This window comes from Cupressus sempervirens, chromosome 8 (assembly GCF_028749045.1).
Source record: "Cupressus sempervirens isolate cs-2001-9-10 chromosome 8, ASM2874904v1, whole genome shotgun sequence".
Lineage (NCBI taxonomy): Eukaryota > Viridiplantae > Streptophyta > Pinopsida > Cupressales > Cupressaceae > Cupressus > Cupressus sempervirens.
The window spans coordinates 612,926,515-612,953,493 of record NC_143125.1 but is presented as its reverse complement, the minus strand read 5'-3'; the positions used below and the strand labels follow the sequence as shown (position 1 = coordinate 612,953,493).

Sequence of the window (26,979 nt, the reverse complement as noted above, 5' to 3'; positions counted from 1 at the left end):
GATAGCACCATGACTAAGAGGATAGCACCATCTGACAAATTTATATTCTACCTGCCAAGGATAAGAACCTATTGTCCCTCTTATTGAGTTTCTTCTTAACTTTATTTCTTATCCAGTCCCACATATTTTTTAGAGTGGGATCCCACGTACTGTTTAGATTGGTTTTAACACCAAACGGGATGCCCAGATATCTTACCACATGATTAGGACCTCCCCACTCAATGGAGAATTCATTATGCTAGAATGGAGGAGACTCATCCCACCCAGGGAGGATGGACATAGACAGAGATACTTTGCCACTTGAAGCTAAGCAGAACAGGTCCAATTTCTTCATAAGTTTAGTCACATCGTCTTCAGGAAACTTGAACATAATAGTTGTATCGTCTGCAAACGTATATTCAGAATCTCACTATCATCTGGTAATATTACCCCTTCCACATTTGGCAATATGGTCTCATCTCTTAACAGGTAGTGCAATGAATCTGCTGCAATAACAAAGAGTGCAAGTGCTAGAGGACATGCTTGTCAAATGGATCTGGATAGATTGTATTCCTCTGATCTGACACTATTAATCTCTACAGTAACCAATGCTCCACTCATGAGAGTAGAAACTATGTTACAGTAGGTTGCAGGGAACCCAAGTCTGTCTAGCATTGCAGTAATAAACTTCCATTCGATCTTATCATAAGCTTTTTCATAACTTATCAATAACATGCCCACGTTCTGACCTAAGGACTTGGCCCAGTTCATGGATTTGCAAGAGGTAATGAGATTTTCCAAGATGTATCTGCCTTTTACAAATTCAATTTGGGAATGATTGATGATCTTAGGAAGAAATTCTTCTAGCCTGATTCGTAGAACTTTTGCTAAGATCTTATATGCTACATTGAGAAGGGTGATTGGCCTCCAGTTTTTTATCAGAGTCTTATCTCTGTCTTTTGGTATCAGCTTAATCAACCTTGAGTTAATGTCAGAGCCTAATGATTTATTGTTGACTGCTTCCTTATACATGTGGCGTAGCTCATTCCCAGCCCACTCTATGTTTTTCTTAAAGAACTCCATAGGAAGACCGTCAGGTTCTGGTGCTTTTCATTAGCCATTTTAGATATAGCATCCTTGATCTCTCCTATTGATATGTCAAGGCCCAACATTCCAGCATCCTCCTCAGTAACCTTGGTCAGTAGGAGCTCTTTGATACTGCATCTAGCCTCGTCCATACTTCTACCCTTGTCTTCTGATTTAAAAAGATTTTTATTGAAAGAGACAAAAGCGAATAAGATGTCCTCTTGTGAAGTGAGAGTTGTCCCTTCATCCATGATACAATCTATACTTTCATTGCCTTCTTTAGTTTTCAGAGTTTGAAAAAGGAACTTCGAACCCCTAGATTAAGCCATTAGGCTTTGGCTCTGATCTTCATCCCTTGAATCGTCCTATTCTACTGCCTCCTCAGAGCATCTCTGTTGTGGGACAAGAGGACAACCAATTCCAGATTGGAGGGGTTGGATTGCACTCTTTGTTTTGCCTCTTGAAGGGAGTAGAAAAGGTGAGTCTCCTCTTTCCTTTCATCCTTGGCCATTTTCTTACCAACCACTTGGAACATAGATTTCGAAGAGGTCACATTCTGGTTCCATCTCCTGATGGCAATTCCATGAGTAACTATTTCTTGGTTGAACCTTTTAATAACATTTACAATACCCTGAACATCCTCCTCATGTAGGAGAGAGGTATTGAGAGAAAATCCATCCTTACTCTTGCCTGCCCATACATTCGTATTCCTGGAAAAAAATGTTTTGATAATAGGGTGGTGGTTTTAGGACAGTTAAAGTACTCGTTGTTCATTGAGAATCTATCCAGCCTACTGTATATATCCTTATTTAGCCTATCTGAAAGTTACACCAGGTGAACCTGAATTGATTGGAATCAAGTTTACTGTTGGCATGGGGATCAATCAATTTGAGTTTGCCCAACATGCTATGCCAAAATGTCTGTCATTTTCCTTTCCATTCAAACCTGCACCCTCCCTTTTCTTGGGGCTTTTCAATCATGTTCAAATCCTTACAGAGCCACTTCCAAAGATCACTTCTTTCAGAGAGGCACAGTCAGAACTAGATGGGTCCACCTTGCAAAACACAGAATCTGACAGTAACAGGGTGGCAGAGAATCAGATAGTCAGGGCATTCGTAACAGCAGAACAGCAAACAAGTCTAGGAGAAGTTACGAAACACAATGACATCTCTGGTAACCGTGGCTTGGTCCTGACATACGGGGATAGTTTAATGCACAACAGCATCATCAAGTGGAATCAAGGGAGCTTCCTCATTCTTCCAGGATCCTCAGCCGGACACACGAGTTCATTCAATCTTGGAGGGACAAATAGTAATTTACCGACAAACACTCTGAGCTTCTCACAGGCCAGCGGACCACCCACAGGAGGAAACTACATCTATGTGAATGCCAAACAATATAAAAGAATAATTAGGCGGAGAAAGATATGAAAGTTTAAAAATGCAAAAAGAGGGAAGTTAGCAGCTTTACTTCCGAAATAGATTCCACAAACCCCTGACAGCGCAAGAGAGGGAGAACAAAGTCTAAGGCCGACTGAAATCTCTGAAACAATTAAGTGGTTTGATAATATTTGAGATATTAATGGTAAAGGGAAGACAGATAATTCTCAAGTGATAGACACAGTGGAGGATGGGCTGCCAAATAATTACAGCCCCACAAGGACACCTATGACGTGGTATCCAGACATCTTTGTAAACGATTTGGTAGCTATGAAGGAAAGGGTGTGGGCACTTGAAGAGAGGAGCCAAATAGAAAGTATCACAATGAAAAGAGTTATCAAGGATAACTGGAAGCTGGCAGCGGAGGTCAAGTCACTTAGAGAACAAATCCAAAAATTGCAATTTAATATGGAAAAAGGAGAGTATGAATTAATATTGTTAAAGAAAGAAGTAGGAGAAAAGAGGACAGCAGCAAGTACTACAGGAGAAGGAGAGGCTACGGAAGGAGAGAAAAACCCGCAAATGAAAAATATACAAGATGCCATGGCCAATATGGAAATAAAAGAGAATCAACTTAGAGAACAAATCGAAGAAGTTAGATCATGGGCTAACATAGTAAAGGGGCCAGCAAACACTCCTATTGACAACATAGAAAAACAAGTTCGGAGATAGATTAGAGAGGAAAAAGAAAGAAATGAGAAAGCCGCAAATATCGTCATCAAAGGGCTACGAGACTATGGAGAACAGGAGAAAACAACGGATTTAGTTAAAGACTTCTTTAAAGACCAATTAGATTGGCATGGAACAACCATACAAGCACAAAGAATCGGAAAATGGATTAGAGGAGGCAAAGACAGACATGTTAGAGTGACAACGAGGAATACAGGGGATAAAAACAACATTTTCAGCAAGAGGAAGTTTCTTAGAGGCACACACATATATCTTGATGATGACCTCACCGTAACTCAACAAGAAGAAAGGAGGAAGGAATGGGAAAAAGTGAAAATAGCAAGAGAAAACGACAAGTGGGCCTGGCTACAAAATGGCAAAGCCCAAATCAGTGACAAAATCACACGTAATAAATAGGAACTCAGGCCCACCCAGGAACATTTAACTATAGTTAGCTGGAACTGTAGAGGTTATCCTTGGAGAAGAGGACCTGAGTTAGGGCCGATAGCTAAAGATAATGACATCATCATGCTTATCGAGACTCATGAACATGATGGATGTAGGGTTCTAGATTTTGAAGGGTATAAGAAGGTATCACTGTGGAATGAGAAGATAGATAATGGTAAGGGGCATGGAGGCATCACCGTTCTAATAAAAGAAACTTGGAGCAGATTTGTAAACTTAGAGAAAGAAGATGTTAACAAGCAATATATTTGGATAAAAATAACAGAGAATCAGATTTCTACAAGGGTGGCTATCTGTTACTTCACCCCAAAAGGCTCAAAAATGTATAAAAAGCATAGATTGGATTGAGAAGACCCGTTCGCTACACTCAAAAAAGACATAGCAGCCTTTAGCTCTTTAGGGGAAATAATGATAATAGGGGATTTCAATGCTAGAACAACAAACAACCAAATTCTCAATCTTAAGGAGAGTTACAATGAAAGGAGAGACCCAGTTTGGCTCAAAGAAAAAGGGACACAAAAATGTGAAAGATCTTCACAAGATATCATGGGAAAGATTAATCATTTTGGTGCTGAATTACTAGGCTTATGCTGCCTATATAACATGGTCATATGCAATGGTATGGAAAAGTGGCCTAAATCAAGTGGAATCACATGCAAAAGATACAATGGACAAAGTGTTGTTGGTTATGTAATATGCTCGCAAGACTATGTCGCAAAGATAATTAACTTTGAGATAGAGGACTGCCCCATGAAGCTAAAATTTGATCATAACCCCATCTTGATAAAGGTGGCCACTCATTTTAAAGATCAACATATTGTCCCAAAACCTTTACAGAAGAGGAAGATTATTCCGATCGGCAAAGTTTTAATGACACAAGAAAACCATGATACTTTCCAAGACTCTCTTTTGCAGCTGTCTAGGGTTCTGAGAAACCATCCCGAGTCTGATAAACAACATTTCATGGACAAGGATAATCTTGTTCTTACTATCATTAAAGCACTGGAGGAGTGTAAAAGATCTAGGGCCACAAGAGAAGCCAAGAACACTTTTCCGGCCAATCTGTGGTTTAATGAGGAGTGCAAAATGGCAAAAAGGAATTGGAAAAAGAACATGATCAGAGAAAGTAGAAAGGAGTATGATCATCTGATTAAAAAGAAGAAAGAAGAGTATGTGAACAAGATAAGAATCAAGTTGATTCATCTTGGTAAAAACAACCCCAGAAAGTTTTGGAAAGAGCTTCAGCAGAGAAAAACTCAGATAGAGAACAACATAACAAGAACCAAATGGCTGGAATATGCCAAGACTCTCTACGAGTGTGATCTAGGAGAGCATAGAACCATGGAAACAGAGACTACAGAGGAGTTATTCAGCGAAAAGGATATTATTCAAGACATAAGGAGGTTAGCTGCTGGTAAAGCGCAAGATATAGATGGGCTACAAGTTGAATACTTAAAATGGAGTGCTGAAGCCGTCACACCACACATCACTAAGATTTTCAACAGTGTCAATAGAGAAGGTTTCCTTGTAAAATGGACAACAAGTGTGGTGATCCCACTCCACAAAAGTGGAGATATAAACAATCCTTCTAATTACCGAACCATCATGATCAATCCACTATTTGGCAAGTTATTTGGCAGCTTGGTAGAACAAAAAATCAGCAACTGGGCTGAAACAAAAGGCAAACATGCAAAAGGGCAAGCAAGCTTTAGACCGAAACACTCTACTATAGATCACGGCATCACTCTCAGACACTTGATAGATAAAGTTTGGGATACTCCGGGGAACGAGGCTTTTTGTTGTTTTGTGGACTTTAAAAAAGCATTCGACACAGTGCCACGTAATAAATTATGGGATAGAATGGAAGAGTTGGAAGTTCCTAAAGAACTTAGGTCAGCGGTTTACAAATTATATGAGCAGGTCAAAGCCAAATCAGAATGACATAAGGGCTATCAGAAGATTTTTACAGCAATATTGGGGTTAAGCAAGGGTGTCCGCTATCTCCAACATTATTTGGGCTCTATATTGACAAGTTAGAAGAGTGGATAAACAAGACCAATGGTGAGGGGGTGCAGTTGGCCCACTTTGTGATAAGATTGCTCTTATATGCAGATGATCTCATAATTCTTGCTAGAATAGCTAAAGGTTTGAAAGAGCACTTGAAAGCACTAGAAATTTTTTATCATGAAGTAGGAATGCAAGTTAACACTAGCAAAACCAAAATTATGATCTTCTCGTTGAAGAAGAATAGGGGCATACAAGACGAGTTTCTGTTTGAAAACAGCCCTCTTGAGATTGTGGAAGAGTACAAATACTTGGGCATCGATTTTCATAACAAACTCAATTGGGATACTTGCAGATCAAAAAGGATCCAAGGGGGCTGGAAGGCATTATACTCTTTACAAAACAAGTGCAGGAACGCAGAATTATGGGATTGGACAGCCGTGAAAACTCTTTTTGGTTTGCTGGTCACTCCGGTTATTCTATACGGATGTGAAGTGTGGGGCGGTAGTATGTCCAAACAGAAATGGCGGCAAGTAGAAAGAATTCAAAAACACTTCATCACATGCAATCTTAAAGTCAAGACCACAGTTCCGTATGAGATCCTTTTGGCGGAGGTGGGTTCCTTTCCATTAGAAGTCGTTGCATTGGTCCGGATGCTAAGCTATTTAAAGAAAACCCAAGGTCTGGAAACACATCGTTGGCCCAAGTTGGTCATACAGGAAAAACTTGTGAGGCGGAAAAACACATGGATGAAGCAAAATGACAAATGGATGCGAAAATGGGATATCAACATCCAAACTTGCCTGGATAACATTAAAGAAATAAAGAAGTTTGTCAATGAAAAATTTCACAATATTCTGTGGACAAGACACATAGGGTGGAAAAAATCTTATTACATTAAAGAATTTAATCCCACTTCTAGTCATGATGAAAAGGCCTATATAAGAGCACCTATTAATTGGAAAGCAAAAATGTTGATGGCACAACTTAGAACTAGTTCACATCAGCTGCGATGTGAATCTGGTAGATGACAAGTTCCAAAGGAAGAGTGGGCAAACAAAACATGTTTATTTTGTAATATGGGAACAGTTGAGACAGAGCAGCACTTTATCAAGGAGTGCCTGGCTTACAATGACATCAGATTTGGTTATACAAAAATACTGCAGAACAAGGACTTCAACTATTTATTCGAGGAAGATCAAGTGAAGAGAACAGTGGATTTGATTATCAAACTTCAGAGAAGGAGAGCGAAGTTAACCAAAACTTTGCAACTGACTAGTTCCGCTCTTGACTCAGGAGTGTGACTGCATGGGTCCCATAGACTACTTTAGTCACGTGGACATCATTAAAATCTATCATATCATATCATATCATTTCATTATAATCATTCGAGGCATAAATAGAGCATACCCCAAAAATCTCTTCGTTGAAATCAAAGAATACCTATAGTGCCCTATTACATGGGGATGAAATCCAATCAATTACAAATTTCTTCCATTTGAGGCCTATAAGAATTGAATTTCCACCTCTACCTTTAGCATGGGAAGTTGAGAACTTTTTTGCATCTCTCCAGATGCATTTAACGACAATGTCGAGTGAGAAACTGATAGCTTTGACTTCTTGTAACAACAAGATACCTACATTCTTGATCATCCATAGAAATCTTTCAACTACATATTTTCTATCAGGTGATTCTAGTCCCTTGATATTCCAAGAAGCACATTTAACTTCCATAACATACCAATATGAGTTCTTCCTCTATGGGGCTTGGAAGCTCTTAAAACTAGGCAATTTCTTTTTAGGGATCTTAGCAGGTTAGAAAACTACATTTAGGACTGGGTGTCTCCCTCTCTTTAGGGAATTGCTACATTTCCTCCATTATTTGGGTCATTTATTGACCGACCATTTCCTTTAGATTCTTAGATTAGTTGGCTTTAAAGGAAATGGTGTCATTACCTACATCCTTTGATTCCATATAGTTTAAATCTTTGTTCATCTCTTTAGTCTCGTTAACCTCGTGAACCACCTTTCCTTTGTCCAAATTATTTGGGATAGAAGAGGAATAATTTTGAACTTCACTGGGTCAAGGTTTGGGCCGATGGCTCCATATAGAAGTGGGGGTGGGACTAGAAAGTCTACCTGTACAAAATCACCGAGTTTATCTTCACCATCAACCTTGCTGTTAATTAACAAGTTGTCTTCACAATTAACTTGTCCATACTTATCCCTACTAATAGCCAACTCCTTGGGTGGAACCACCAGCAAAAGTCCCAGCTCAAGAGCTCCAACTTCTCCCTCCTCTATACCAACTAGAAGAGGGTCAAGGGGTTCAGGAATGGAGGAAGTCTCAGGGGGATAGGGAAACAAGAAATTTTCTACGAGCCTTTACATTGTTATTCCCATCACCATATCTCCTTATAATCTTGTTTAATGCTAACTGTTGAGCATTCTTGTTCCCAGGGCTTTCTCTGATGGGGTCATGATTAAGATCAATGTCAATCTTTTGCAGCTCAGGAAGCTTCTTCAGGTTAGACAAGTCCTTTATTAGAATTTTCATCTTATTTGAGACAAAGTTAATCTCAAGTGCATCAAGGGAAGAGTATATCTCCTCAGCATTCTCTAAGCGAAGAGGGTGGATTATGGGGTTTGTTTGATTAGTTTTAGTATAACAGGGGTGAGTCTGGGAAACCTACGGTTCAACATTGCGAGGGCCAGATCCTTTTTTTTTGGCAATTTAGGAAATGATGAGGGTTTTATAGCAAGCAATGGGTAGTTCTGTATTATGTGTCCCTCTTTCTTGCACAAATAGGAGACGTTAATACCCCCGACAAAGGTAAGAGGGCAGCAAATATGGGAACCATCCATATCAAACCAAAGATTATTAGGTAGGTCGAGACCTAGGTTGACAGATACCAAAACTTTAGCATCCATATTAGGTATGAGGGTATTGGACCTATTAACATAGAGCACTCTACCAAGTGGGTCCAAAGCCTATGGAATAAGGTTTCAAAGGAAGGGTTGAAGATTCCCACTGTTAGCTAGCAAGGGCTTGATAGAGCAAGGATTCGTTATGGGTAGCCGTAAGAGACCAAGGATAGCCCTAAAATCACAAGACCTAAAAAAATACTTGTTAACAAAATCTTTTTGGGAACAAGGTTTGTAGGAAAAAGTAACTTTTGAATATTTCTGTAATATGAAAATGAAAACCCTATTTTGTTTTCCTGAGCATTATGAAGATATTCATTCAAAAGAGCTTTGGAAGGCAACTTTGAAATATCAAGGGAAGCAAGAAAAATTGCACAATCTATAAGCCTATGTTTCTCCTACTTGAAGCCAATGCCCATTTGGGCCTTAGTCTTTATATGTAGACCAAAAGGTGAAGGCACCTTACTTGCATTGCCCTCACTCAGGATGAATTCGACTCTCCTCCATTCTTTGCACATGAACTTGGCTCCATCTGATATAACAGAAGTCTGCTTAACTACTTTTCTGAAGGATTTGAAGCTTCTCGAGTGTGCAATGTGATTTTCTTTGGTTGTCGCAAGTTTTGGAAGTGACAGAGGTCGAGAGCCGCAGGGTATTTTGCTAAAGGAGAAGTTAGGGCACTCCACAACACGCTAGTTTTTACTTTGGGACGAAGAAATGCCTCTACTTTTGGTATTAATGCCTAGTGACTGCAAATCCATATGAACTCCAAGGGTTAAGTAATAAATGCAAATAGGTAGGCTTTGCATACGATTGCAGAGCTTACCTCCCTTCCATTTATCATCCTCTTCAAATTCCTACTCATACTTTCAATATCTATGACTATTATTATTTAATATTTATATAACATAAATTAGAACTCTACAATTTTCTGATTTGAGTATTTAAAATTTTAATATTAATTCTTCAATGTTCCACTTTAATGTTCAATGTTCAATGAAATCTTCAAGTATTTAAGTTCTAGTAAGTTAGTAGTTTACATCTTTGTCTTATATTGTTATACATCTTTTCATAACTGTCATTTTAAATAGAACATGTATAGTATATTACTATGTAGTATACACACCCCACTGCCCCGTCCCCCGCCGCCATCCCCAGATTGAGGCCCCTCTATCCCCTTGTCCCGATGTCTCGTAGGGCAGTGTGTATATATATGTATGTATGTATGTATGTATCTATGTGTATATTTATATATATATATATATGTGTATATAAATATATATCTGTACATGTGTATATATGTGTGTGTGTGTGTGTGTGTGTACACACCAATAACTAAATCAATAAAATCAAAGTAATTAAGTTTCCACAATCCATTAGAAATGCAAATAGTTTTGTGGTAATTGATTGTGTAGACTTTTATATCATGAACATTTTGGATCACACAGAGTGATCCATCACAATGAGAGTGCAAGAGAGTAGAAAAATAAGATGATGGATCACTGTGTGTGATCTGAAACATTGATGATAAAAAATTCTACACAATCAATTACAAGAAAACTGTTTGAACTAAATGAATATCTTGAACGAAAAAAGAAGGGATCGCTATGGTTGTTCCTTAAAATTGAAAAGAGTCCAATGTATTTAAATTTATTATAAGGCCAAAGTTTCTTAATAAACACTAGAAGAGAAAACCAACCATCTAGACATCTAAGGAAACTTTCCTTCTAGGTTGATGACTGATTAAACATATGTGCTCCCAGCTTGGATGGCATTCCCAACAATCACTGTGCATACACATACCCCTGTGCTGATGATACTCTTCCCCCATCTTGATGTGATTTTTGCTCCACTACAACATACAAAATTGAACACTCAATGTTTTGGAGTGAAACACCAAATATTCAAGCCTCTCTTGAATAAGGTCATTTCTCATGCTAATCTTGCAAAGTAAGATCATGGCATGACTTCAAGGCTCCTTTCAATTGTGGATTTGTGCTCAGTGAAATAATGTGATATGGTGGTAATCACTTGTAGGACATACTCTTGTTCATTCTATGGATATCAACTCTTTCTCTTATCGATTTGGCTTTACAGTGTGCAATGAAAATATATCCAACTTTTCCGCTTCAACTTTGTCTTTTGACCTCTATTTGTATTTCTACTCATAATGCAAGGAAGTAAGGACAAACTTGGACTCTAGTACATGCAACTTTATCGACGACTCCACTCACGTAGTGCAAGCTTCTAAGGAATACTCAAATTATTTTCACATCAATGTCTTTCCTTCAATCCCATCAAATGGATGTAGACTAAAGGTTGAATATTAATTAAAGTTAAGTGCTTTCAATCATTGACCAACCATGCAAGAGACTTCTACAATTGACAAAAAGCTAGATGCCCAAATCTGTCGAGTCAATAAAGTAAACATCCTCAATTATTTTTATTCAACTAACTCTTTAAACATTAAATAAAATCCTTTTAAGTGATAGATGCAAAGAACCATGCAATACTCCAAAATGGTCTTATGCTATGTCACAGGGTTCGGCGAACTTCAAAGATGAAGTTCGAAATTCATCGAATATTCAAGGGTTAAAAAAAGTTCGATTAAATTTGCTAACAAATTCGTATTAAACATATGTTTTTCTTTTAACTTTTTGTTGGCCGCTTTGTTTGGGACGGACAGCAAAGAGCATTTAAGCCGACGCGAGGGTTTAAGCCTATGCGCGAACAGAAAAGAGGTTCACAACAATCTGCCCAAGAACAAGAAAGAGCTTCTCTATATTCAGCAACAGAACGACGTTGACTTTGATGGCTCACGCATCGCTTTTGTTTAATTTGCAGTCATCTACTTTTGTAGTCAGCCTTCATTGGGCTTCCACGAATATTTTATGCAGGTTCTCGACAGTTAACAAGCCTCGATGGATATTTTTAAAACAACTATTTCACTTTTAGGCATCGGTGGTTTATTATTATGTTTATAATATGGTTTATGATATTATTATAATGGATGTAATTTTTATTTCTTTATAAGTAGCAAAATATTTGTATTTTTATTTATTATTAAAAACTCATTAATTTTTAAATTTATATTTTATTTATGTTTTTTTATTAATAAAAAATATTAGTACTTTATATGTTTATCTATTATTATAATTTTATTTATTATAATTACTTATATATATAAATATAGATTTTAGTTATGTTTTATATCAGTAAAATATTAATATTTGGTATGTTCATCTATTATTATTAATTTATTTATGATAATCACTTATATATTTTATTTATTTAAAAATTATCTAGGGCGAATTTTATGTCGAATTATTTGGTATGTTCATCTATTATTATTAATTTATTTATTATAATTACTTATATATTTTATTTATTTAAAAATTATCTAGGGCGAATTTTATGTCGAATTTTTTTCAATTTTTTGGACCTTGCTGAACTTCATCCGAACTTCATGATCGTCGAAATCGGACTCGAACTCGAACCTTGTGACTTAGGTCTTATATATCATCCATGAAAACCAACAATGAATAAAGAACAATTTTGGTAAAAATTCTCCAACATAACTCTTACAATTTTACAAATAATGTTAGCAAGACTCTATATAGCGAGCTCACTTACAGTGATGTGCCAAGATTAATCCACATAAGCCGTAATTAGAGTTTTCGTAACCATAGATACAAGTACTAAATGTCAATCAAATTACAATGAGGCATCATTATGTGGACCAATTAGAAAATTGCATTGCCTTCATGGGACTGTAAAAAAAAATTGAATAGGCATAACCATTTGATATGATGCACCAATAAATTGGGTTCTGTTTGCAGCCAGCAACACTAAGTCTATTGAAGGGTAGGCCTGAACCTCTATGAGCTCTACTATATGGGTAGGTTCTAGTACGATGCCTAGTATGGCCACTCTCAACTATTGTATTCTTTTCAAGTCTTTAATTATAACTAGCACCTCCATCTGCAATACTTGCCTTATAATGTTTTGTAAAGCTTCTATGCTTGTAAGAGATGAAGCATGTCTTGTGCCATGGGTCTTTGTACCCTCTTTCTCTGTTAGAAGGTCTAGGTATGTTGCTTTCTTGGCTTATGCCCAAGTGATTTCCAAGACCTCTTCATGGGCTTTGGGTAGTTCACATCCTTGTGGTTACCCAAACCGCACCATTGACATAAATGTTGCAGGGTTTCTTCCTGCTAGCAATTGCAAGCAAAGTGCCAGAATTAGTTGTAGGCTTGACACAAAATCATGAGGCAACCCTTTGCATCATATTGGATTTGATTTGAACTATTGTTATTATTATTGTTACTTCTTCCTCTACGTCAATTGTTACAAACTACTTACAATATTCACCCGATGATGCGTTGGTATTGATCATCTAAGTAGTGCCCATCGTTGCGAACGTCGACAGTTGTTCTTATTTGAAGAGGACTTGTGGACTCTTTGTTTTCATATTTGATGGGCTTTCCTTAGTGAAATGTCCCATCGCCTGGCAAATGTCACAGAAGACTTGTTTTGGGCATGTGCCTTTTATACGACCTTCCTCCTTATAGTCTATGCACCATAACTTGCCTTCGATCTTGTTGTTGCTCCTGCTCATCACTTTGAATTGCTTCATTCATACAGCGTATATACTTTTGAAGCGCTTGCACCTTTCTGTTGGACTCGTTGTTGATGCATCCATTAGAGGAATCATCATCATTTGATGATCTATTCTTCTTCCTTGATGTTTTACTTTCACTTTCCGAAACCATAGCTCTGTAGTATGCCTCTTCGTACGACGTTGGAGGGACGATTTTCATTTTCTTTCTTAGAGAGGATTTCAAACCCTCCACAAAGCATCGTTTCGTCAAGTTGTCTATTGGTTGGTTGTCCATTTTCCCAATTAACTCCTTTAATCGTTGGTTGTATGTCTTAATGGTCTCATTCTTTCTTTACTTGGTATTGTAGATCTCTGCTACTGTCTCCTTGTCGTTCCGAAGCAGATGGAATTCACTCTGAAATGCTTTCTTCAATTCATCCGATGTGTTCACTCTTGTTTTCACTATGTCAGAGAATCAATCAAAGGCTACTCTGCGTAGCAGGAAACTGCACTACCCATTCATCACGATCAATCATCCTGTTGACCGACCATATTGTTTTGCATGTATGACAATGTCTTATGCGAACATCTTTCCTGTCACCTGTAAAATTTGCCAATTTTTGTTTATTTTCCATTATTATGGTTTTCTTTTGTCCTAGTACAATGTGTACTCTTGAGTTTGATATAGTGTAACCGAACAAATTGTTTTGGTTACCTTGCCCCGATGTCCTCCCAACACTCTTGGTTATGCTGGTATCCCCTACTTTTCTAATCTCAGTCTCCTTCACTTCCCTTTGGACTTCTTGTTCCTCCCCACGACTCCCTGGCAGTGTAAGTGTAAGGTCCCTCAACTAGTTTCTAGTCTCTTCAATTAGTGCAGTCCCTTCATCGCTATGCACTTCATTGCCTTCCATACGGTTGTCACCTTTGGCAATATTACTGTACCCTTCGCCTTTGGTTGGTTCCCTTACTTTGGGACTCCCTCAGTTCCCTTTGGGCAACCCTCCTTTGAGTCGTCCCTCTATAAGTCTCCTTAACCTTTGCCTCCACTTTGCTTGCTCCTCTAATCTTAAGGGCCTATGGATGGCCTAGTGATCATCAGCCTCATCCCTTTGTGTGGAGTTCTTGTCCATGTTTAAAAGGTTTGGCTTTAATTATTTCGCTCCCAGGGGTTTGGGTGCATTGCGTCCTTCGGCTCTCTTCACACTCCTCCCTTCGTCTATTTTCCTTGTACCTCTAGAGAATATGTTTTCATTGGTTCTCTCTTTCATACTCTTCTCGATGGTTTTCAGGGCATGAAATTTGGTGTCAACAGTCTGTGCAATGCCACATCAACCGATCTACTACAGGACTCACAACACTGCACTTTTCGGAACTTCCTTGTGTATGGCTTCACTTCATATGTGTGTTTCAATTGATGGTTGTAGAATAGATGCAAATTCCATCATTAATGCCTTTTCATCTTGAAACAATTCCTCAAACCTGTGTTCGTGCTTGTTACTCATGCCTTAGCTCAATGTTTGGCCAATTATATCCTCACAATTGAACACTACTGTCCTACCAGATTCTAATAGGCAACAGCGCTAAATGTTTGCCCCATAGGGTGTGGTTTAATGCATACAAGAATATATAAGAAATGTAACGAAACACAATAATGCCAAAAAACTCATTGATGCTTCTTCATTAATATCATCAATGTTTACAATGTATGACACTAAAGTGCTTCCATAGTAATCACAAGAATGCAACATAGTAATGATATCTCTTGGAAGAAAGTACATGACATATAAGTGTTGAAGGCAAATGAGCGCCAACCATTGCGACCATTTGCAACTTCCTACCCTTCAACCAAACTAACAAGTACTAACAACGCTTAATTTTACGCGATAGCAACTTTTCCCATTAGCCTATTGGGAATAACGAGTGAATAGATTTTTTAGGTACATTGCTCAACATTTAGAAATGGGACATGACATTCAATTTTAAAATACCATGGTTCCTTCAAAAGCAGACATACAGAGACTTACTGAATTCAGGAATAGGTAATTACTGATTAATAATTGACCTTTTAAAAAGAATGAAAAATATTCTGCTTATACAGTATTAAATCGTTACTCTTTGTTTTTGTAGCTATCGAAATGCATTCTTTCCTTTATTGTATTTTTTTATACTAAGGATCCATATTGAAATAATGCATCCCCATCATTGGTATGCTGAGAATGGGAATTGTTTAATCACGTATAAGGAAGATAATTTCTATATTTTTTTCCAAGTTATCTGTTTATCTTGTCTGAACTATTTTAACTCAAACAATTCTCTTAACAGGAGAAACATTGGTGCAACTCTTACAACAGTTGGGCTGCCAGCAGTATGTTATATGCATTGGATTTCAACTTTTTTGCCATCATAGCATAGCTGTTTTTTCGCTTTTTTATTTTAAGTACCTTTTATGATATCATTTTGAGTCATTTTATTGATGATTTTCACATTGTTATTCGGTATTTTATCTGAAATCCCATAATCACCTAAATATTTGACTTTGATTATCTGGATAACACTAATAAAATATTTTTTCCTATTCTAAGGAGCATTTGTTCTTCCATATCTTCCAGGTGTTGACTCTGATTGCACTTATTATGCAACTTTCAATTGGAAAATTGGGTCCACAATCTCTTGATTTGTTAGATACAAAGATTGGAAATAATATACCTTTATTTTACACTAGTCACAATGAGTCAGCTATCAGTGATGCTAAGATCCTTTTGGATAGACTTGGGACTAATCATGTTCTATTGGATGAGTCCTCTCTTTATCAAAGATTTGATTTATCAGGACTTGTTGACCAGAAAAGGCTGAATGCAATTGGTATATCCTTTGATGTGCTTGATATTCCAGGTAACATGCACGATACAATTTTACTCTTAATGTAGAAACAAACAATTTGGGTTGTATGACCTCTATCTGATATGAGAATTGAAGCAGTTGCCCTCTTTTATAGTGTAGACTATTCCAAGAATATAGAAAGAACATATAATGTCCTGCTTCTTTCTTGTTTATGCTTTAGCTTTTTTATTCTTATTTAATCTCTCTTTCTTTATTAGACTTTATCATTAGTTGCAATAAACCTGGATTCCATAATCTTATCTTCAGCAGGAAAAAATCATACTTTTTGATGATTTATTTCCACTATTAAAATTACCATACTCTGTTACTCTAAAATCAAGATAGGATGTCTCTCAGAAACATTGTTTTATAGAAGCAACAGATAAAGGACCAGTTTCACGTATTACAGAATTTAACTTCTGTAGTGTATAAAGGCAGGTAAGTCATTAGCAGCTAAGGACTATAGGGACATGACCTAGAGCACAGTGTGCCATCAAAAAGGTCTAAATTGTTTCCCTATTGTCTGTACTTTGCAAGCCACCTACAAAACCCATCTAGGAGAGGTTTCATTCTGTATGAAATTTGATGATTGCAAATCTGACAAACCATTTGCGAAGTCAATACCTAATGCAAAAAACTTACTAGTTCACTAGATCAAAAGAGTTATGATTTGAATGCAACTCAGGCCAGTAGCAATCTAATTCGTAATAGTCGATGCAACTGACTGAATATGTGTCCTTGGATGCTAGGGATGCATGCCACCTAGGAAGACCAACTGCCAACTGTTGTCACATGACAGAACGGAATCATTTTGTAATTGATCCTTCTTATAACTGTATATATTTATTTCTGATCTTAATAGTGCTCCGTCACTTCAGGATTTGAGTTCACCCTCTATTCATTCAACAATCTAGATAAACTGGTTAGGATCATCTTCCTTTGCTTTTTATTATAGGAATTCTCATTCTTTGTCTTCTGGTTCATTGTAATTAGATTAGAGGTAAAAAAACAAATGGAATTAGCAATAACTTAGCAAAACCAAAATTTTAAAAACTTGAGATTCACAAAGTTGCCAAATAGAAAAAGACAAGTAAATGTAAAAATATGAATTTAGAGAGCATACTAGTAATATCCTTCATATGCAGATCGAAGTTAGAGTTCACCACAGATCATAGATTTAAAAAACAAGTTCAATACATGGCATGTTTCAATATAAATAAAAATTGCAAATCATAATCTCAATGTTGATAGTCTATTATTTTCTTCCATGATCATATCTCAAAGAAGGTTGTGTGGGTGTCCTTGGACTAGTTGGTAATGTTGCATGGTCTTTCTAAGCAACAACATCATCCTTAAAAGTGGCCTGAAGCATAGATCATGATGTGAGTGCTATCAACTCACCAACAATTGATGATCCACCTTCTGTCTCATCTTCTACCACTTCCACTAGCCGTTTAATTTTCTTCTGCAAACCAGCTAATGATTAGTAGTAAACAACAGATCCATAACCTTAATAATTTAATCTAAATATATATCAATATTATTGAGTTCATATGACTCATGTGCCTCATTAAATTGAATGTTGTATTGTGCAAATACAGGGTCATTCAAGTTTTGTTAAGCCAATTTGTTATGCTCCTTAGTGTGAATAACCTCAAAAAAACCCCAATTGCATTTACAACTTGACGTGGTTTATGGCTGGGTTAAAATGTGATCTCAGGATTTTGAAGTTTAAGTGTTGAGCCAAAATCTTCCTATTACAAGTTTGCAAGTATAGCGTTTATAACTTCCTAATGATTTTTGTAAACTTGAAAGCTAAAGCAAATAAATAATAAACTAAAAATAAACCTGTATTTGTATATTGGCTATAGAACCACCTTTCCTTTGAACACATAGTGGTGAAGCAAACAACCTCCCTTTTAGCTTGTATAATCTATAATTTATTAGGTATGGTTTTTCTAAGGTTTCCAATTGGGATCATCCTCAATATACATGTGTTGAGGTTGTCCATAACATCCTCATCTTCTTTAGTTTAACTGAGAACCTAAATTTAGGATACAAATAGTAGGCAATAGCTTGAATATGTTGATGGAGTTGTTGGCTCAACTATTGATAAACAATACACCCAAAATCTCCTGGCTTGTTTTTATTCAATACACACAAATATTGACTCATTTCACTAGCCTTGTCTATGGCCTCGTATAGATAACCCATGAGATTTTATTCATATCCACCAATAGGAAAACAATAACAAATGGATTTGACCCTCAAAACAAGACTGCATAAAAATGAAATTAGAATATAGAATTTTAAAGTATTTAAATAAGAAGGCCAACCATAACATTATTATTTGAAATGGAAATTAAATTTTTTTCAAGAAAATCTACTTGGTGATCTCCTCCTATACTTTGGCAAACATGTGATAAAAAAGGTCTTCCCAATCCTCTTGCCTTCAATTTGTTGACTTGGTTGTCAACACCTCCTTGAGGACTCGTGACATTATAAAGTTAAACAATAACTTAATAATATAACCATTGATAAATAGTATTTTTTCTGATAGGTAATCGGCCAAAGCCTTGATTATATTTATTATACATTTTTTATTGTTGTTAAGATTAATTATTAGTGCGTTAATAAGTAGTAGATTCAAACCCAAGACCTTCCCAATGAGAGGCTCGCAATTTACCAATGCGTTGTAAGCTCTTGGCTCATTAATAAATAGTATTATTAATGCTATTATAATTTTAATATCTCATTGAATACTTATTATCTCTCTATCTTATCTGAACCTGTTGATCAACCATTGTTTCCACTCTACAACAAACTACCTTACTAAAAATAGTAAGGGTCCCTCTCTTTCAACCATTTACTTACTATAATTAGTAAATTTCTAAATACCTGATCAAATCAATAGTGTTGAGGGTCATCACTGCAACTGAAACCGGTTCAAGTGCGCTTCGAAATATAGAAATGTTAGATGAGTTACTATAAATAGTAAGTGTACCAAACAATGAGCAATCCTGAACACTTTTGTTCTACGAAAGGGTAAAAGCATCCTGCCCAACCACCTAGGCCAAAAATATGTTGATCTAATCATAAACCATAAACCATATTTGTACTTTATTACTCCCTCTTAGCGAGGAAGGATATGATCAATTTCTTAATCTCATATTCGAGTTTGCATTTAAAACGCTTATACAAAATTATATCCCTTTAAGAATATATATACTATTTGATTTTCAGCCCATTTTGGGACACAAACATAGTCAATCATTTTCATTCTTGATCCCATGATTTCCGGCTGAATCCAAGACTATCATGATTTACTTATTGTCATGCCTTCTAGCATAGTCTAGGATAGCAATTTTAATGTAGTCTATCATGACAATTGATCAAGAATACAACACAACAACCACAGTATCATGATTTTTGGCTCATTCTGGGACAACAATTCAATGTAGTCCATCATGATACATTTTGTTAACATGATTAGTGGCATATTCTAGGACAACAACTTATCGAAGTCTATCATGATAACATGCTCAAGCTATTGCTAGGATCGTCACCTTACAATTGCAACCTCACACATATATCAAATGAAAGATTGTCACCTTTCATGAGATAAATGACAACGGCATCATGTAGTAACTCAAATGATATTTACCATGAACCAAGTCTAAGGGTGGATCCACCATAGCTGCTCCTAGAGGGTGGGACAAGGGTTTTTCACCTTAGAATTTTCTCTCATAGAGGAGAGTACATTACAAATAATTTCTCTTCGAACTTCTCCTATAGAGAAGAGATCATTAACAAGAGATTGCGCCTTAAAATTCTCCCTATGAACAACGATCTTGGGAAGTTAGGTCCTCTAGTTACTCCCTTAGAGGTTCTCTTCACCCAAGGATGCCTATCGGACTCCCTCTAAATCTAATATGAATCTTCCAACTTTCTTGTGATAAGTTATTACTTCCTCGTAATGTATACAAGGGTAGGCCCATTAAAATTATGCAATCACACACATGTATTTTTAGATTCCCTTCGAATATCAATCTTTTGAACTCCTACGTTGCCTTTGAAGAAGTGTTTGGCTCCCTCTTGATGGAAGAATGCTCATAATTTCAATCATCAAGAATATTCACTGCAAGAGCCTCACTTATTTTGGTTTGATCATCAGATGACTAATGAATTTTACATTACAGTGTCTATCGAGCTACTATCATAAGATTGACTCTACCTAGTATTTTGGTAGCATGTGTAAAGTACCAGCCTGCTTTTCCTGCAAGAACATCCTCAAACATAAAGGAAAAGATCAAGGCAAATAACTCTTCTAGTATGTTTAGAATTACAAATAAGAGAGAGACTATAATGAGTAGATAAATGTAACACTTAAGAATAATAAATAATCATCTATACGTCAACATCATTGTTACTATTTGGTCCAATGAAAGTCTGTATGCATTATATCAGAAAATGCCTTCAATGGGAATGAAACATTGGTTAAGGTAATTATTCACCCCCCAAGTTTAAAATTCCCACATACTTCATTTTGATAAGAGTTATCAATTAATTTGAACCATTAAAAGATCTGGTGTAGATGAATATCCATAATTTTATTCCTATCCAATCCTCTCGAGATGGTCCCTGTGTTTTTGCTCTGGTTCTATACCCATGTTTTGAGTAATAACAAGAAGAATATTGTCTAGCATATTAATCTACCCAATGACTTCAAAAATTGAAACTTCCTGAATCTTTTCTCACAATAATTCATATCCTTGTCCTTTGACAATTCTTCTCTGTGCCCTTCCCTTCGTTATATTCTAGACACGCAAATTTTCTCATATCTTATTATGAATATATAACATATCCTCATAATACTGGTCAAAATCCCATCTTTCACCACCAAGATGGAGTTCAATGCATTGATTTGATGTTTACACACTCCACAACTTATAACAACTCATTTTCCATCGATCTCTTCAGCATTGTTTGAATTATTATGTGTCGCTGAACATGAGTGATATAAAGAGGGCATATCATCGAATGATGCTTAAATTCCATCCTTGCATGTGGTACTGCATTTCGTCCTTGGAAAGCATAGATTTTATTGAATTCCTTCTTAATGGATTGCTCAACTTCTACTCCATAGCCCCAATCTCTATCAACATTTTATTCGTTGTGAATGGTGTTGATCTTCAGGCAGTATTGTTGTTTGTTTGGTCCTGTTTCAGTTGTCATTTTCCTTTAAGAATTGTTTGGTGCCCCTTCTATACGCTGGCCCCTTGATCTGTGTTCCACAGTCCCTTTGACTCTCTCTGTGATCACTTGTTGGGCATTGATATTTATCTTATCTTATGCAAGTGCACCAGTGCTTTCAAATAGGTGAGAGTGTTCTCTGTTTTTTTTATATAAGCTGAATTCATGGTAAAAGGTCTCTTCATTAACTGAGGTGTACTCATTGGTTCCAAAAGATGTGCTGATTTTTCATTTGACTACAGAAGGGAAATAGTCTAAACATTATGAATTATTGACAGTATACAAATTCAAAATCCCATATTTATGAGACAATGTTTTATATGCATTTTATTAAGAAAATTTATTTTGATAGATTTCTTTCATAAAAGTCAAGTTTCCAAAGAAATTATCTCCATCACTATACCTTAGATACTGCACAATTGTTGCAGGCTTGCAGTTATCATATCTTAAACATTGATGCTATACATTTCTGCTGCAGATTGTTCTTTCAAGTATACTGTTATGTATCAACCTTGGCACACTCATCAGTTGCCCACTGTTGCTGCTATGCTTGATAATGCATTTTTACAAATAGTACAGGCTAAGTTCTCTCAGAAGCCTGTAACGAATCTGCATTGTTCAAATCATCCTCTTCCATATGATGAAGGAGATGATGGAGTGAGCTTGATGGTTATATTTGCTATTGCAACTGGACTTCTACTGATTCCTCCTATTTTAGGAGCCCAGGTGACTTGCTCATAATTTATCCACTCTCTTTATAGGGTTTTAAGCTGATATAGATGCCTCATGTGAGCTTATCTAGTTGCTAAAAATATTTGTCTAGCCAAGCATTGATAATTGAGATTCCTTCAGACGTTAATATGACAAAGCTACTCAAATATGGCTATAATTATACTGTTTTTATTCAGTAATTGACAGGCAGAATGATGCTTGGATTGCATTTATTCCAAAGAGTTCTCAACGCTAAAGTTCTATAGTGGACAGATGTGAAAGCTATATTTTACCTTACAAGTTCTAACAGATTGGTCTCAATATGCTGAGTATTGGAAACACTATAGATGGGTCTTTATACTAGTAATATTATACTTACAATCTAAGTCAGAAGGTTTGAGTTCGACAACGATGAAGTTCGGATGAAGTTCGACTTGTCAAAAAAATGAAAAAAAAATCAGCATTAAATTCGACTTGTGGAATTTTAAAATATATATAAATGTACGTTATTTACTATTATATTTAAAAATTTAAAATAAATAATAAATACATAATAAAATCGTAATAATACTTAAATATATATATTTTAAGTAAAAACATTATAATATTTTAATATATAATAAATATATAATAGTAACAATTTTATAAAATTAAAAAGTATATAATATTTATATTATAACAAAACAAATTGTAATAATATTTTAATTTAGATAAAGAAATAGGTTATTAATATTTTAATTGTAAATTTAAGTTAGTAACAATAAACACAAATTAATAAAAATCAAACAGGTACATAAATGAGAATATCTTATTTGTATTAAATTTTAATATCTTAAATATAATAAGAAATTACACTAACATTTATTAAAATGAATCATATTCGAACTAAAACATAAAATGAAAATATTATTTAAATAAACACAACCCTAATAAAAATCTTGCAAGTTTATAACTATGAAGAGCCTACAATGTCGACGGGGAATTGCAGTGTCGACAAACTTTGGGAGTTGCGGAGATTGCAAACACCAAAACAATGGATGGGAGTCACGAGTTGCAGACACAAAAACGGAGCTGCAAAAGCAGAAACGACAGGTGGGAGTCATGATTGTAGAGACACCAAAGAGTTTCAGATAGCAGCTGTCCATATTTTTATCAAAAAATAGTCGAAAACCCTAAAAAGAGGTAAATTTTGCAAAATGCCAACTTTCAACTTACGATATGAATTTTGGTCGAACATTTTTTATTTTTTTATATTTTTAATAGGTTCGCCGAATTTCGAACCTAAAGCCAAAAATTCGTCGAACCCTGTGACTTAGCTTACAATAGTCAAATATCTTTTAGAATAGACTTCGGGAAGATTCTTATTTTTTTACTTAATTAGTTATAAGTCTTTATCTTTTTAATTTTGCACATATCCTATTCAAACAAAGTTTTTTGTAATCTTATTGTACTGGTAATCATTTTGTGGTTCATTTTTTGTAATATAGGTTTAGAGCCCAAGTCAAGCTTTGTGATTTGAGAAAGTGAATTGTCTAAGGAAAATATGCCAGCAATAATATTAGCATAGCTTGCTAGCAAATTGCAATACAATTCTGCAAATTTGCATGACAAATTTCTTAAAAAATTGAAGGCTAATTCTTGGAAAAAAGAGAATTTTTCAGCTTGAAATAACATTCCAAATTTTTTTCTTCTGAAAATTGTGTTCCTTTCATAATTGTGACTGACCATTTCTAATGCTTTTTCTAAAATCACAGAGATAGTTTCTGACTAGTGAAGGCCAGATCTAGGTTCATTTTTGTGGTGAAATGCTAGGGAATGAATTATTACTGCTGTGTAAATAAAATTGTGGGTCTTTTTATTTTTTGGCAAATCTGTGAGGCTAGGGTTTTAGCGCAAAAAAAATTCTGTATTTTTCAGTGGGTTTAGCAGCTATGAATTTTTTTGAAGCTAGCTTGTGCACAGGGTTTAAGTATTCTATAGCTAGTGTAATGTCCCCTCTTTAGTTCGACATGGCATTGATCATGGATTTGCCTATTCCAGACTCTCGTAGGCAAATGGTGTGGAAAGAGAGTCAATTCTGCGGATCAGATAGTCATATCTTGCTCTTGAAGAAGTGTTAAGAGGTTATATTTTATCATTATGTGATATTGGGGCCCACATGTTATAATTTTAATTTGAGTTGCACTTTTTATTTTATAAAATTACTTTATTATAAAAAGTGCATTATAATGAGAAATTATAAAGGATGTTTCTAGAAGTTCTAGCAACTTCTTAGAAAAGTGAATAAATAGAGGGCTGGGCCTCTCATTTGGACATGCTTGGATTGGAGAACTCTTCTACTTCTTCATTGTGAAGACATTTGTGGACTTTGGATCTGCAAATTATTCGATCTTTGGGAACGAATCACTCCCTTGGATTGGCGACTTTGAGGGTGTGAAATATCACCTGAATTGTTGCATAATTGGAGTTGGTATTCAGCCATCTCATTGGAGCTTATTGAGAATTCGTTGTTAGGGTTTGTTTTTGGTTGGAATAAGGATTTCAGATTTGCCCTATCATTGGAGAAGCATTTGACAAGAGTTTGAAGACAGAATAAGTGCATTTTCAGAATTGGCAAAGCAGGTTTCGGAACCACATAATTGCTCATATCTCCTCAACCCCTTGGAGTTATTTTTTATGGTTTTACAGGGTTACTACCTAACCCTAGGCGCCCATTTTCCTTACATTTGGGGGTCCCAAAACCCTAATATTATTTTATTTCAGCAGCCGTACAGGTACGGCCTGGTACGGCCCTGCTAGTTTGGGCAGCAGCAGCAAATTAAGGATAGTTTGGGGGTGCGGTTGGAGGTCTTCATCAACGATCTGCAGCAAAATGTGGTGTTCTTCCATAGTTCTTCAAACCAGGTTCTTGCATTCTGAAATATATGTCAATTTTTGGGTAAATTTGCTGTCATACAGTCATTGTAATAATCAGACCAGAATTGGGAATAAAATAATTTCAGAATTTATGGCATTGTAATTGAAATATAGTTCAATGGCTTTATATATATTGTAATTCTGTGATTATATTCTGAAAGTATCAAATCTGAAATTACCATATTCTGAATATTGTTACTGTTACACGCCAAGTGTTTGACAAAATTCCTAAGTTCAGTTTGAGGGTTTCTGTGGCCTTTATAGAGAGGGTCATTACAGTGGTATCAGAGCTATAAGTCCTGCCATCCTGTGGAGGTCTTATAGGGAATTTGGAACAGCTGGATAGGAGGGAAAGTGTTTGACGAAATGTCAAAACACTAAAATCAGAGCATGCGACAAAGGCCTTATAATTTCCGCAATACCAAAGCAAGACAAGATAGGATTTCAGACCTGCAGAGCGAACAGTCTAGCTCATCTATCCAGGTGGACATAGAATCCAGTCATACTGACACAGGGGAGGTATTCTTTGATCAAGACTACGACTACAATATGGATAGAGGTGGGAATATTGGTCCAGATCAGCGAGAGGAGAGATTTTTACAGTTATTAGACACTTTGGCACAGGGATAGCGATTAGCAGAACAGAGAGCACAGGAACAGAACCAGAGAATGGAGCTTATGATGCAGATGATGGCTCGACAAATGGGGTTGAACGCTAACATAGGTGGAGGAAATAATCAGAATGGTCACAATCAGAATGGGAATAATCAGGATGAGATACATAATGGAGGCGAACAAATTGGGAACAATTTCGGTCATGCCCCCCAGCAAGCTAGAACAGTGAGTTCGAGGCCTATGATTCCTACGTTCCTTCCTAGAGCTCCAGAGTAGCCGGTACCAGAACCCCAGATCACTGACATACAGGATCAGCTAAGGAGAGATTGGGAAGCAGGAGGTCCAGATTTTACAGCTGCAATCACCTTTAGAGAGTATATGGATGTGCGGATGAAGCATATGCCCCGTGGACAAGACAGGACTCAGAACTATGAGCTACGAAAGAAAGTAGGCAAACTACAGTTACCATATTATGATGGCTCGGGGAAGTCTACAGCAAGAGCTTGGGTTCAAAAGCTTGACACATACTTTCAATTGAACCCTATGTCTGAGGAAGAAGCTATTAAGTATGCAGCAATTCACCTGGATGGGTTAGCACACGAATGGTGGCATCATGGTATGATCACTATGGGTCATGCACACATTACCTCATATGTGGAGTTTACGGAGAGACTGATTGAACGTTTTGATAAGAAAGATCCAGAACTCCATTTCAAGGAATTAGCCCAGCTTAAACAGTGGGGATCATTGGAAACATACATTTCAAAGTTTCAGAAACTTGCAGTGTTAGTAACAGATGTATCTGAACGAAGGCTATTGGTTTTATTTATGGATGGGTTAGTTGATCCGTTGAGAGGGTGGATTAAAGCTCTCAACCCTCCCACTTTGCAGGAAGCCATTAAGAAAGCTCGTGACATGGATTCCTCTTCAGCTTCAAAAAACAAATTTCAGGCAAAGAGTTTCCCTCCAGGAAAAGATAAGGACAGGAAACCCTTTCATAGAGAGGCACAGCTACCTAAGGAAGAAAGTAAGAGGCTGGACAAGGAGACACTTAATGACTTGCGTAGGAAGAAGCTATGCTTCTATTGCAAAGGCCCGTATGAGTACGGCCATGACTGTCCTATGAGGCCAAAAGGGAAGGCCAACCGGGCAATGTGGGCTTATTACGAAGACTCAGATTCAGATGGTTCAGAACATCATGATGAGGATCCTGATGAAGCAGAGGGAGAACAGGAGATAGACAGTGCAGGGCAAAGGCCGGAAACAGAGCTACATTTACAGGAAGCACGACTGTCTAGTATCCAGAGAGAGGGATCTTTCAGACTTCGGGGAGTCTTGGCTGGGCAAAAGGTTATTACATTATTGGACACAGGTGCCACGCATAATTTCATTGATGCACGATTCGTAGAGAAGCGTGGACTCATTACTGAGGAA

The 26,979-nt window shown here is 36.5% G+C and overlaps 1 protein-coding gene across 2 annotated transcripts in view; it reads left to right on the top strand.

Moving 5' to 3' along the window:
- Positions 1-26,979, top strand: part of LOC149543915 (uncharacterized) — a 354,620-nt gene that overhangs the window by 223,392 nt on the left and 104,249 nt on the right. Inside the window, exons 23-25 of one of the 2 annotated variants that reach the window (XM_089798562.1) lie at positions 15,493-15,535; positions 15,780-16,062; positions 21,782-22,029. In XM_089798562.1, the coding sequence (XP_089654688.1) occupies positions 15,493-15,535; positions 15,780-16,062; positions 21,782-22,029 (574 nt within the window). The remainder of the gene's footprint in view (positions 1-15,492; positions 15,536-15,779; positions 16,063-21,781; positions 22,030-26,979) is intronic. The other variant, XM_089798563.1, reaches the window with a different exon arrangement.